At 30.2% G+C, this 14,901-nt stretch overlaps 1 protein-coding gene across 2 annotated transcripts; it reads left to right on the top strand.

The window, feature by feature from the left end:
• Window positions 1-9,400: 9,400 nt before the first annotated feature.
• On the top strand, window positions 9,401-14,513 carry LOC122603187 (agamous-like MADS-box protein MADS2). Of its 2 annotated transcripts, none has more exons than XM_043775826.1 (8): window positions 9,401-9,672; window positions 13,244-13,322; window positions 13,403-13,467; window positions 13,549-13,648; window positions 13,773-13,814; window positions 13,891-13,932; window positions 14,028-14,170; window positions 14,303-14,513. In XM_043775826.1, exons 1-8 carry the CDS (start codon window positions 9,488-9,490, stop codon window positions 14,376-14,378), a joined length of 732 nt encoding a protein of 243 aa, XP_043631761.1. In that variant the 5' UTR covers window positions 9,401-9,487; the 3' UTR covers window positions 14,379-14,513. The 2 variants fall into 2 exon arrangements, with proteins under 2 accessions (XP_043631761.1, XP_043631762.1); XM_043775827.1 differs by having other exon boundaries at window positions 9,404-9,672; window positions 14,031-14,170.
• Window positions 14,514-14,901: the final 388 nt, after the last annotated feature.

Genomic DNA, 14,901 nt, shown 5'->3' with positions numbered 1-14,901 from the left:
TTTCAGTCCTCTAACTTTCACTATTTTTTAAAACACTCATACATTTCGAAAGAAAATATTTTTCCTCATTATGGTTTTTTTTTTCTTCTCTTAACTTTTGATATCTTTTAGTTTTTATTTTTTCTGTTAGCTTTTTATATATACAATTTTAATTATTTTTATATGTTTCTCACGCTTTTCATACGTGTTATAAGCTAGTTTATACTCAATATAAAGCATATTGTCTACCCATCCTTATAAATTATAAGACTTTCGACTTTAAAGTTAAGACATAATTTTAGTCATTAATATAATAGATCAAAACCATTCATTTTCATATTTTACTAATGACAATATGGTCATTATTTAACACATTTTCTAAATATAACAAAAAAATAATGTTCCCTACATATTTGTTGTCCATTTACATTTGTGGTTATGGTTCATTCATAACTCTCTTTCTCTCTCTCTTTTTCTCTCCATTTTTCTCTATCTCTCGGATTTCAAGAATTAACCAGAATTATAACATTCGATCGAGTTAATCACACATCTCAAACTTCCGGAGTCTAGAACACGGATAAAAGTAGGAACTATAGTCTTTGCCGCTATGCGCCGACAAGTTTTTTAGTGATATAAAACTGGTAAATATAAGCCACTTAAAAAGGAAAAAAAATAATAATGTAGTTTTAAAAGTGTTGCCTTATTTAAACTTGAGACTCAATTAACAATTTAAGACATGTTCAATCGAAAAGTCCGTGAATTGTGTAGTTCATATATTTTGGACCACTGGATATGACAAATTAAATCAAATTCTCCCGTAATCTTCAAATATCCATTTTGTTGTTGAGGCCATTGGCGTGTTGATGTGAATGGTACATGTTTAAATGGACATTACATTAAGCCTTTTGTTTTATTTGTAACAATTGTATGTTTTATTTTGTCTTTTATGTTACGACATTTTTCTATTTTCAATATCTTATTTAGCCATTATATTGTTAGAAAGTTGTCCATTTTTAACCATCATGTAATCCAAAATTAAAAAAAAAAACAAAAACATATTATTGACCAATATATAGCCGTGACATATTTTTACATACGATGATGATATGACACAATCAAATTAATATGTGTTACTCTCTAACCATTATCCGGACTCGAGAGAAAACAACAAAATCTTGTTGACCAAAATAAAAAGGACACATGTTTTGAATATATCAAATCACTCTCGCAAGCTAATTAAATTATGTTATTATTCAGTCAACAAGACTTTGTTTTTCTTCTCGATCCCAGGTTACACGATGGTTAAAGAATACGAGAAGTCATTAAAATATGAAAAAAAAATGTCATATATATATATATATATTATAAGGGACGACACAAGGAAAATAGACCGATATATTGTTCGCATAAGCTAGGGACATTGGAAAAGTATAATAAACCATAAAGTAAACGGCCAAAATCGTCTTTATGGTTTACTCTAATAATCAAGTTTCGTCTTTTAACTATTTGAAATGACACTGACAGTCCTTTTGAGGAGGATAAAGATCAAATCTGGTCCTTTATGCAAACGAAAGTTTTCTCCTATCCGTTAACTACTGCACGAGATATCCACGTGAGGGTATTATAGTCTTTTACTACCTATAAGGACCATTAATGATCCTTTTTTTCCATTTATTTTTCTTTTTCGCAATCAGTTTGGAAAGGGATGAACATGTCGTTATTAATACTAACACACATATACACTTTGATATCTCATCCTCACAAATCCAAATCTTATATTTATGTTTCGATCAAATACAAATTCATACATACACATAAACATATACAAATCAAAACAAATCTTTATATATATATATATATATATTGAAATGTGTGGATCATTTGCTCACAACAGGAGATCTAACTTACGTTGTCTTAACCGGGTCCGCGCTAGAGAGCCCCCTCACCCTCAATACTTAGTAGGAGGAGAAACCCCTAACTAAACCGCCTGAATGTACGGCATTTAATTGGGGTAAAATTCTGTCCCCTCTGCAAAACTCAAACCTGCTTCACTGGAGGACTTTTTGTGAAGTTCCTTTTAAATGTCTTTCTCATGTCTCGAACTCGAGACATACAACATATAAAGCTGGTGCTCAACCATTGAGCTATAATGGGAAGTACAAACAAATCTCTATATCAATCTCTTAAATCTATCTTTACATTCAACCTTTATACCTCAATTAATATATTACAAACGAATAGTATATACAGCTCATCAATGCCCTCGTCGTCGCCACAGCCGGAAATACAATACCACCATCAACACCGGAAACCCACCAAACATTTAGTTCAAAAATCGATGTCGTTGTCGGTTGAATATTAGTCATTTTGGGTTTAAACTACTCACCGGAATAACCTCGTATTCCGACCAACCTAAATTCGCTGTCGTCTCACCATATCTCCCTATCTCTTTATATATATATATATACACATATGTATATGTCACTCCTTTTTCAAAAAGTCACCAGGCCTTTAAAAAAACTCTCACCAAAGGAAATTGTATCGAAAGATTGGTTTGCAATTGCCGCTAGAAATACTGTTACCGTTGTCAAGGAAGGACGTCTTTTGAGTAATGCCCATCGTTACATTAATATTGACACAAGTTTTTTAGTCTTTTGTTTTCCGGCTAAATTTCGGCCATCAATAACCAAGAATTGTTGCCGTCTACATCCTTCATAAAAATAGATCGGACTTTGGGGAGTATTTGAACTTTGATCGGACTTTTATTTTTTATTTTGAATATATCAGACTTTGATTTCGAAAATATACATATCATATGGAGATGTTGTTATGTATATGTATTAGATCTAGACAAATGATTAGATATGTTCTTATGTATGTTTACACCCTATTTGTATATGTATGTACGTACGAAGAAAGGAGAAAGAAGGAAGGAAGGAAGGAAGAAAGAGAAGGAAAAAAGTGAAAAAAAAAAAAAGTCATTAGTTGCCTCGCGTGGATAACTCGTGCAACAGTTAACGGATGAGAGATCATGTCCGTTTGCATAAAGGATCGGACTTGATCCTTATTCTCCCCAAAAGGATTGTCAGTGTCATTTCAAATAGTTAAGGACGAAACTTGATTATTAAGGTAAACCACAAGGACGATTTCGGTTTTTTTACTCTAAACCATAATAAATTATGTTATTAAGAGTTTCTTACATGACAAATTTATGTGGAACTATATATGTTATAGTTACAAATTAAGAAATATCGATTTGACATTGAAAAAAGACCAATAACGTGATATATGTACGATCTTAATAAAATCATATGAAATCTACTTCTAGGCGTTCGAGTTAGTATTTGGGGTTTAAACATTTATATAAATTTAGTATTATTTTAAGCAGTTTATGAAAAATCAAAATTGAAATATTATTAAATTGTTTAACTACAAATAAATAACATAACATTCAATATGGATATTTAATTAGAACAGTAATTTTAAGTGGATCAATGTAATCTTCTTTATATTAAATAAAAAAAATTGTTGTTACATCATCATTTCATAAATATTGCTTATTTGTCACATCTAAATTATTTCTTAATATTAAGTTTGTTTTTTTTAATTTACTTATGATGTCATAAACACTCTTATTCTTAAAATTTATTGCATTTTTGTTTTTGTTATTTTATAAAAAAAAATTTAGAGATATATATTTTTTAATTTTTTTAGAAAAAAACTCTAATAAATTATACATTGTCTTATAAGTTTCATCGTCTAAATAATTTTATCATAACATATTTTTAGTTATTCACATATTATGCGAGTTAATAAACTAATTATAACTTATAAGATATACTATTTTGAGGAGACGAGTGTTCTTAGACTATCGCAACTTCGGTGGCGAAAATGCGATTTTATAAATCTTTGAATGATATGCCCGGGTTAAACCCGGGTCAATTAGCTAGTAAGATAAATATTATCTCATTGCTTAAAAACCCCCTAAAACGACTTGACCTCGAATTGTTTTTGGAACCGTGACTAACAACCGACTATAGATTGCGTAAAAAAATAACTGAGTGATATATATATATATATATATATATTTTGACCATGAATTCATGATACATGGAACAATATTAGAGGAGCTAGAATTTTTATTGTGGATTGCCAAATTGTTTGTATGATATAAACAAGTGTAAAACTAATTTACAAAATTTAATTACATTAGTCTTGGATTGTTAATTATTAAACTAAATAAATAGAAAATGATAAATTCTTTTTAATATTAGCCTAAAAATCCTCCTAACATTATAAGAAACTGATGTGTTATCTATTAGTTCTCTTTCCTAATTTTTTTCCATTAATTTTGCCACATATCTTTATCCAATAGTTAAAATGAATTTTAGGCCATTTATTTAGAAGGATTAATCATATCCCTAAATAAGTATATAAATAATACTATAAATATAAAGTCTTAAGCGTCATGGTCACCTTTGACCACCATATAATTTATCCGCTATATGAAACATGTAGCTAGAATTTTTCTGCCAGGTTCAATTTAAAAGTCTGTTGCCTTCTACTCCGCACTTATTTATGTAGTGGGTAATTAATAAGTTGTTATTCCATTAATTACATGAAATTTGTCTATTTATGGTTATCGGTACGGAATCAACGGAATCATACCGAAACCGATTAATCCTGAAACCGAAAAAAATCCAAATTAAAAAACGAATACTGTATCGATTATACCGATACGGTACCAGTACGGTATATCGGTTTTGTACCGATCAATACAGAATTTTTCACAATTTCTAAGTATAATCGATGGTTCTACCATTTTGATGCACAATGAAATGTATAGTACCATAAGAAATTCAAACAATGCAAATTATTGGAGTGTTGCCGCATTCTGAGATTTCGTTACAAGCAAAAATTGATGGAAAAAGCAATACTTCCATTGTTTTATTTCTACCTTATATTCAATTGGTTTTGCTTCATGAAAACAAATCAATATTTTGTAGTTTAAGAGGCTAATTTACTTCATCTATTCCTACACATATGACTGCTATATTTAAAAAAAATGAACGTGATAATGAGAGAGCATAAGACTTGAGACATAATTCACGATTTCACGAGTAAATCAAATTAATAACTTGTATTATATGCCACGTAGCAGCATGCTTTCAAAAGATGCAGTAATATATTAATATACTAGTTCTAATACCCGTACGATGTATGGTAGCTATATAAATTGTATCATTAAAAATTTGAATATGCTTCATACATGATTTGTGAATATGAAATAAATTATGATTAAAGTAAATTGATGATCGAAACTAATTATAATAAACAGTAATGACAAATAAATATAATATATTCAGTTAGAATTATGGATTTACCTTAAATTTTTTGAATTACATCAATATTAGAGTTTGTAAATGACAATAAATTTATTAAGTTAAGAGTTAGAGTTTAATTCTAAGTCTAATAAGAAATTTGAATTTATATACAACTAAAAAAAAACTAATTTAACAAAATAAATAAATTAAAATGGCACGTGTTGATAAGGATTACGTTATATGTCGTTTTAAAAACATGTCAATCCTGTTTTAATTTATAGGTAGATGTAGCACATGCAAGAAAAACCAATATAGTCGAATATATACTAGTATTAGATGCTTTTTTAGAAAATCGGTACTCATCTTCAGTTTCCCCGTACTGAGCCGAATAGTACCAAAACTGAAATTGTCCCAAATCAAAAACCGATACCGAAACCGAATCCCCATCGGTACCGATTTTCAGTACTGATACCGTACCGATTCGGTTTTGGTTTTTCGGTTTTTACGCTCATCCCTAAATTTTTTTATGCATGTATAAAATTTCTGTTTAAACTTTCTTTCTTATTATTGGCAATGTTGTAAAAACCAATATTTTGATCGTATCAGTATGGTGATTTTTTCCGATATTATCGGTATATATTACAGGAAATGCAGACCGGTACAGTTAATTTTATTTATTTATTTTTTATAAAAATTAATCCTATAAAATTTGTTATAATATAACGAAAATAGTTAAAATACAGTTACAATCTACTGAAATAATACCAAATAGGTATTTTGTAACAAAAAAATAATATTAAAGTATCATAAAAATATTTTTTTTAAAAGTTCAATAAAAAATAAAAAATAAAATAAAAATACCGGTATGATAATTCTGGAAAATATTGAAAATACCAGCCGCTATAAAATAATTAAAATACTAGGATAGTTGTACTGCAGTAACTTTCAATACTAGTATTATACGGCCTATATATATACCGATATTTAAAACATTGCTTATCAGGATAACTGCTTATGCCATCGATTATGATGATATGGAGATGATGGGATAACTTTTATGACTATACAAATATATATTTTGAAGTAATTAATAATGTTTAATAAAAGTTTCTTTATTTAATTTCAATGCTAAAGAAAATACGAGTAATATTGGTACGATTTCTTTAATTTGCAAGAACCATACACTACCTCATTACCTCATTTTGTACAACATGTTATAAATATTAAACTGTGTAATACTAATATCATCTCTTATAAATTGATAATGAATTAAAAATGATAAACATACAATAATTTATCTATACTCCTTTATAAAAATTATGCACCCCCCTCAAAATAGAAATAGTTACTCATATGTCACATACGAAATTACTAAATTGCCCCTTAATAAAAACCCATTATGAAAAGAGTTTTATAAATTACCAACTTTGCCCTTAATGAATTAATTTACACTATATACCTTTATTTTAATACTTAACACTTTAAGCACTTATCTTCTAAAAAATTCCATCTACACCACTTGACACTACCACCACCACCACCACCAAAAGTACCATCACTGACACCACTAGACCGTCTTTTCCACCACCGCCGCCGCATTGCACGGGTACCATGCTCGTATAATTTAGTGTATACATTATCAAAATAGCACCTTTTTATACATTACGTTTTATATGTTCACTTATTTCAGTAAGATAAGTAATTGAAATTAAATCTTCTAAGTTCATTTTTTTTTAACCGTAATCTATGTTACTCTTATTTTTAAAAAAGATACTTAAGATCAAATTTAAAATTTTAATATAAGTAAAAAACAAAACAATTTTATTGAAAGTTGAATGCCTTAGGATGAAATAACTAGCTAGATATTATTGGTAAGTTTCTATCAGGTTTTGAATATCACAGAATGGATTATTTGTTGAAGAGGAGGGGAGGGGGGGTCGAAAGTCTTAGGTTTCATCTTAGTCTTACATGTGTAGTTTGAATTCACTTGCTATTCAATTGAATGTTATTGTACTGTTATGAATACAAATTACTAACTTGTTTTTTAAAAAAATTACCAAAAAAAATACAATGTGGCATTGGTTAATTTTAAAAATAACAAAGTATCTATATATCCTAATCTTTTGAAGACAAGAAAATCAAAGATTCCTCATAAACGGTGTGACATCGGTTTCATTTTATTTCACATAAGATAAGAAGCATCTAGCCTTTTCAATTCATGTCCAATCACTTCAATTCAAAAGTAAGGCAGTTCAGATTTAAGAATATGTAGTTATCAAAAATCTAAAGAACTTGACAGATTCATGTATCTTACAAACAATTTTAAAGTAACATTATCTAATTAACAAGTCTGATTATCGCAATTATTTATTTTTAAAATAAAATAAAAACACTTTTAACCAACAGAATTGAAAACGCTCATGTGGGCTATTGTCATGTAATTGACATTCCATTCAAAACCATAAGAAAATGTTTAAAACATCAATATTAATTAGCTAAATCAACTTTAATTTCAAGAATATGCTATAACATGATTTCCGTGAAGCGCAGGATCACATTTAATAAACATATTGTGTTAGACTAGTCCCGGTCATTGAACTTTACTAATAACCATCTTCAATCTTGAAAATTTAACATAGTACAATTTTTGGAGACTTTTTATATAAAATCTCATTAGACAAAACGTTTTTTTTTTTCTTTTTATTTTTATTTATAAATTAGAGATCGAGACTCTTCTAACATTGAAATTTTTATACTCGTATTACATTGTTACCTATGCTTGTTGAACTTAATATCATTTTAGCCACCACCGAGCACCACAACCAACAACCAAAGCAACTAAGTTCTTTCTCAAATATTCAAAAAATCATATTGTGACACTTTATTCACCGAAAATAAAATAATTCCTACATATATAATTAAATTACTTAACCAACTTCTTGAAGTGAATGTACATTGGGTAATTGTCTTTCTATGGATACACAAAATTTTAAAAAGTTGGTCGTTTTGTATAAAACGTGGACGTCACTTTTTAACTTTTATTTTTGGTCAATTTTAAAGTTATGATATCTAACACTTTCACTTGACATATAACTTAGTATAAGTATTTCATTAACATGTATGTGAAAATAGTAACATACTATAAAGAGAATATAGTTTAGTGATGTATGGGTAATTGGCTTATCAACCAAAATGCTTTGAATTCAAATTTAGTAGCAAACAAATATGTGAATGCATGTATGATCGTAAATTCGTAACAGATTATCTTTCGATGAAATAGCGAAATACTTGCACTTAGTCAATGTAATTAGTAAGGCTGTTGAATTTTAAAGTGTATTTCATTGAATATTATTTAAAAATAATCTACATGTTAGTAAGAATTTCGTAGTTAAAATATTTTCAATGAAAAATTGTGAATCAGAGCTAAAACCCAAAGTTCTAAGCTTATGTACGGACAAAGACCGAAGGTTAAAAATTCTTGTTAAGATTATACATTAACCTCTCATCACTCGACACGTGTTTTGCGCATCGAAAATTGGTGACAATTGACAGAAAGCTACGCGCTCATTACTTGGTTGAATTTCATTATCAGTAATCCTCACGCGCTTCAACGCAAGTGGGCATACATCATTACAACCCCCATCTCATATTAATATGCTTTGCTTTTGTTCATCAAATAGGTTAAAAAGAGAGAGCATGAAGAAGAAGCTTTGTACTTAGCACACCATCCATAAATTTCAGATTTTTTTTCCAAAACAAAATTCTTGAACACTAAAAACAGCTGAATCTTTTTAAGCCAATCTTGTGTTTTTTTAAAAAATATTATTTTTTTTTGGGTTTCTAGTATGACCATATTTATCTTTCACAAAAGTACTACTGTATAAAGTTTTGATCTTGTTGAAAAAAAATTGAGTTTTTTCATCTGAGTGTGTACCAAGATTTTGGATCAAGAAAAGGGATTGATTAATAGTGGAAAATTTTGTGTCTTTTTTTAAAAAAAATCTTCTTGGGTGTATTAGCTAGCTAGTATTGATCTTAAATCTTACCTTTTGAAAAGCTTTCATCTTTTGAAAAAAGGTTGAATTTTGTCATCTGGGTATATATCAAGATTTCAGATCAAGAAGAGGGGCTGTAAAAGTAAAACTTGAAGATTAAATATAAAAATAGTAGTACTCCATATTATTATGGGGAGGGGAAGAGTAGAGTTGAAGAGGATAGAAAACAAGATAAACAGACAAGTAACTTTTGCTAAAAGAAGAAATGGGCTGTTGAAGAAAGCTTATGAGCTATCTGTTCTTTGTGATGCTGAAGTTGCTCTCATTATCTTCTCTAACCGTGGCAAGCTTTATGAGTTTTGCAGCACTTCCAAGTTCGTATTCATTTCTCTCACTAGATCTCTCTCTCTCTATATATATGTGTGTGTGTATGTATAGATTTTATGTATCTATATATGTTTGTTGGTTTCTTTTCTTTGTTTTGGAATTTGAAGATATAGCTAGGTACTCTTTTGTTTGTTGGTTTGATGAGCTATATATCTATAGACTACAGCTAGTCAGCAATATGTATGAGCAAAAAGTTTAAGTTTTGGTCATTTGATGAAGAAACAAAATAAAAATATAGATTAAAGTACTTAAGCTTTTGGATTTGTCAGTTTATGAGCCAAATCTTCTAATGTCAGACTTATTCAGAATAAAGTTGAAATATTAGAAGGGATTTGGGTGGAATTAGAGGATCCAAGAATGATAAGTTGTCTAACTAATTAGCCAAATTTAATTGATTTAGGAGTTATATATAATATTAGCTAGGTTATATAAAGTTAATTAAACTAATATTTCTTGCATGCTTTTTGTTAAACAGGAACTTGAACCAAGGATTTAGTTGAAATAACTTATGTGATTTAGATGATGTCTGTTGAATTTCAGAGTGTAGGATATCTTGATTCAAAGCTGCAAGTACTTTACTTGAATCTGTAAGATTTGGACATGGCCTGAGGAATAAACCCTTTGTTCTTAACTAACTTTTTTGGAACCATAAATTGGCTCAAAAATCAAAGATGAAGTGATGATTACACATTAAATTAAATTTTTGGTCATTTAACTTCATATAACACTACTACTTATGAATGTTCAAAAAAATAAAGCTCAGCTAGATTAATTAGGAGATTATTATATTAAAATAATCATGAAAATGGCGACTTAATTTGTTGCTACCAGAAAATTTTTTGTTTCCATCACAGTTTCTTGAAGGTAAACTTCATTTGTATCATTTATAACTTATGTTTGGTCATTGTTCCTTTTGTTATTGGGATCCTAGTATCTTACTCATACGGTAAGCTGTTTAAAGAAAGAAAAGCTAGTTCATAAAGGTCTAGCAATCGACAATAAATCCATTGGTTTTTTAAAACCGGTGAGTCCAGATATCCCAAACCCAGAGTACTTCACCTTTGTATAACTTAGAAAATATGGAGTCAAATGTCACAACCTGCACAATCTACCATTTTATGCTTATCGTTTGTTTACGAGTTAAGTCCGTGTTTCGGAAACCGGGACTTAACCATTATATAATCCGCAATCACAAAAGCAAGTGTACTTTGGCAGACAGATACAGTGACAGGAGAGTCCAGGTTTTGTAGAAATAAGGTGTGGGTGTAGTCCGGGATTGGGAGAGCCCGACTTATAAGTTTTGCAAAACCGGTTGATGACATATGCCTTTTGCTAAGCCTAACAAAGAACCCCTAGTTTACGAAAAAATTTATCAATCCATGGAGTTTTAAACAAATACATGATGCATCTAGCATAACATACCAAGTCGGGAGAGATATGTTGATCTTGAGATGGCCCCATAATCGAATTAAAGACAACATGAAATATAAAAGTATGTTCAGACGTTAGAAGTGATTTGAAAAGGCGAACTAAGTTTGGTTTCAAGTTTCAACAGTGTCACATATGTTCGGTTATGAATTTGATTTAGGAAAATGAGTCACAAATAAGATCAGAAATGAATTTATTGTAGACAACAAAAAAATTTTCTATTGATTATGGCAACAAGTAAAACAGTTAATTAGATGGGTAAAGTTTGAATCTGGGATCAAAATATTGAAGGGAAAGTTTTGAAGTCGATCAAAAGTTACTCGATAGATGGCCAAGCTTTGAATCTTAAATCAGCTAGTATACATGATATATACAATATAGAAATGAGATACCAGCTGCAAATGACTCAAATAAAAGTTCCATGTCCAAAAGAACATTGACCGTGGATAATTCATGTAATAGGATGCAGCTGATACAAATGGAATTGACAATCATATATAACCAAAACATATATGCTACAAGTTTCTAGCAATATTTCCTAAAAATGATTGAGATAATTCATGCTTGAGAAGGTTCGAGGTTCAATTTTTTGATAAAGCATTCTTGTTTTGCTGCTCAAATATAGATTTTTCAAAAAACGATTGGAAGGAAGAAGATCAATATACCTAAAACCAAACCATACTTTCTCCGTCCCAATTTATATGTCCATGTTTTGATTTTGGGTTGTCTCAATATAAATATGCACTTTCATATTTAACCAATGCAAAAGAGACCTTGGTAAGTATATAGATGATATTTTATTGACGAATATAGTGTAAAGATTACATTTTTCTAAAATGGTATGTATTGTCAAAGTAAATTTTCATTTTAGAATGGGAAGAGTATATAATTAGGGTTTCTTATAAACATCAAGGGTAGTATTTGTGTTTGTATCTGTATGTATGTTTGTATGAGTGCGTTAAATCATTAGAAAACACACCACCATTCCATATTATAAAGAGATCCCGCTTTAGGACACCAAAATATGGCCACCATTTGTTCCAAGGTGAACCATTTTGTTCGATCACTAGCAATTCTTTCAGCATTTTTAGTTAGTACTATGACTAATTAACCTAATCAGCAGACCTAGCCCTTATAACTAAAGCAACAACGTACTGTAAAATCTGAAGATCGAGCTTATATAGTAATATACTTTTCGTTTGACGGGAAATGTGTAGTTTCTATCCTCTACACCAAGAGTCATGTGAATTTAAAGGTATTTATACAATTTGTAAGTGAAAGATCTTGATGACCAAATCAAAATGATAAGATGCATATATGTATGCATATTTGGTGAACACATACGTATAATCTAGGAACATACCCATCCAAGTTTTGATTCCGTATGTGATCAAGTAGTTTCACTAGTTTGACTATCACAAGAAGTATAATGTATGTTTAGAAGCACACTGATGTAGTGATGTTTGGTAAGAAGTTGCAAATTCGTAATCCACTGGACGGGCTTAGTTACTCCATAATTAATATAGGTTACAAGTGGTGTTACCTGTTCTATTGGGTAAATAATACACACCATGAAAGGTAAATAGAGCTAACCTTAATGGCTTGTTGTGCGCAGTGAGCTGGGTCAATCATGTGATACATATGTACATGAAATGAATCAATTGCTACGGGTGTATAATATTAAAAAAGATGTGATCACATCGAGTTTGTCTGCGTTTAAATGATCACAAGTTCACAACATACATATTCTCCCAAAATTGAACTTGGTATATATGGTGTTTAAATTATGGCAAGTGTTCTTAAAGGATAAGATGTTATTCATTATGCTCCGGGTCTCTTCCATAGTCGATCATTTCCCAACGCTAGAAACAGTTTTCATAAATTACTTAATTAACTCTAATTATGGATCATTAGAAAATAAAGGGAAATCTGTCATGATGTCTTGAAATCATTTCTCTCAGAAGTCAGGTCATGTGTTTAAGTGTTTTTGTGCTTATTGGTTTGCTCAAATACCGGATTAATCATCATTAGAAAATGTGCTCAACATTTCTTTCTCAGCTCCTTTTACTGTAAGCCAGCTCAATTTGCTATCAACAAACCTTAATTAAAGTTAAGAAATCCTTTTTTCAGCATGCTCAAGATGCTTGAAAGGTACCAGAATTGCACTTACGGTTCAATGGAAATCGACAGATCAAGCAACAATGCTGAGGTAGCATCTAGTTTGGTCATAGTATCAAATATTATTGAGCTCATATTGAAGAAGTTTCAATCTTTTTTTTTTTTCATTAGCAAAACAGCTACAGGGAGTACATGAAACTGAAAGCCAAATATGAGTCGCTACAACAGTACCAAAGGTAAGTTTTATACACTTTTAATAAGTGCATAACATAAAATTTCGCCAACTTACACAGATCTATATCTTATTATCATGAAAGACAAATTTTCGGGGAGGATCTGGAACCACTGAATATCAAGGAACTTGAACAGCTAGAAAGACAACTAGACTCTACTCTGAGACAAATTCGGTCCATACGGGTAAAGCTTCTTATTAACTTTTGCTAATACTTTCTTCGTTTTTTTTAATGTACTTGATGTTCATATATGATCTTGTTATTACTTTAAGAAAATTATAATTTCTTCTTGACTACTATAAATGCAGACACAATCAATGTTGGACCGACTTTCTGAACTTCAAGTTAAGGTAACTTTCAATCTCTCCTTCAAATTATATTCTTCTGGCAATAACAATTTACAAGTGCACGTCGATAAAATGACAGGAAAGGATGTGGCTTGAGGCCAACAAAGCATTGCATAATAAGGTAATAGCATCCAATCAATAACCATAAAGTTTTATTGAGAAAAAACCCATAAAGATTACTTTATTGATGTATAAATGAACAATCTCTGGTTCTAGCAGCTCGAGGAAATTTATGCAGAAAATCAGGCAGGACCATCATGGGCAGCAGATGAAAACTGTGGTTCGTATGAACAGCACCAGCATCCTCAATCTCAGGAGTTCTTTCAGCCAATAGATTGCAACCCCAATTTGCAAATCGGGTAATCTGCTTTTTTTCGTTGCAAGTCTGATTTACATTACTCATTATATTGACACGCAATCACATCTTGATTCTATCTTATTTTCTAATTGATCAAGGGCTAGTTTAACTAACTTTGGTACTAAACTTACAGGTATAACACAGTTGGTTCAGGTGCTTCAACAAGTGGGCAGAATATGAATGGAATAGTCCCTGGATGGATGCTTTGACTTCCACATGGTCAACCTTTCTCTATTTTTGGTTTTATAATTCTACACTATTATGAACTTAAATAATATTTTTGTCTGTATTATGGGATTTATACACAAGTCTTGTAAGATTATACCCTATATTATTATATTATAAACTCCAAAAAAAAAAAGCAATCTATCTGTTTAAGTTCAATCTGTACGAACATAAATTATGTTTGACTTTTTCTAGACATTTAAGGCTGTCTTTTGGTCTCTTAGACATATACAGTATGGAAGAAGAATAACATGTCAAGAACCATGGTGGCAGGGACGGAGCCAATGGCTATCTGTGTATCACATGATATATATATATACACACACACACACACATATTTTGGCATAGTGTGAATTTCGTGAAAATATATGATATTTTAAAAAAAGAAACAGGATATATGGTTGGACATAGCTTGCTTCTTGGCAGAAAAAAAGTACAAACATCCTAGAGTAAAAATATACCATATTTCAGGGCAGGATATGCTGTACAAAAATTCAGGTTGATATG

The sequence above is a fragment of the Erigeron canadensis genome, chromosome 6 (assembly GCF_010389155.1).
Source record: "Erigeron canadensis isolate Cc75 chromosome 6, C_canadensis_v1, whole genome shotgun sequence".
Taxonomy (NCBI): domain Eukaryota; kingdom Viridiplantae; phylum Streptophyta; class Magnoliopsida; order Asterales; family Asteraceae; genus Erigeron; species Erigeron canadensis.
This window is presented reverse-complemented; position numbering and strand designations above follow the sequence as displayed.

Bases quoted from the DNA above. Each gene is read 5' to 3' on its own strand.
- LOC122603187 (XM_043775826.1), top strand. From the start codon at position 9,488: ATGGGGAGGGGAAGAGTAGAGTTGAAGAGGATAGAAAACAAGATAAAC. The intron at 13,323-13,402 runs GTAGCATCTAGT...TTTTTTCATTAG, and splicing joins GATCAAGCAACAATGCTGAG to CAAAACAGCTACAGGGAGTA. The intron at 13,933-14,027 runs GTAATAGCATCC...CTCTGGTTCTAG, and splicing joins ACAAAGCATTGCATAATAAG to CAGCTCGAGGAAATTTATGC.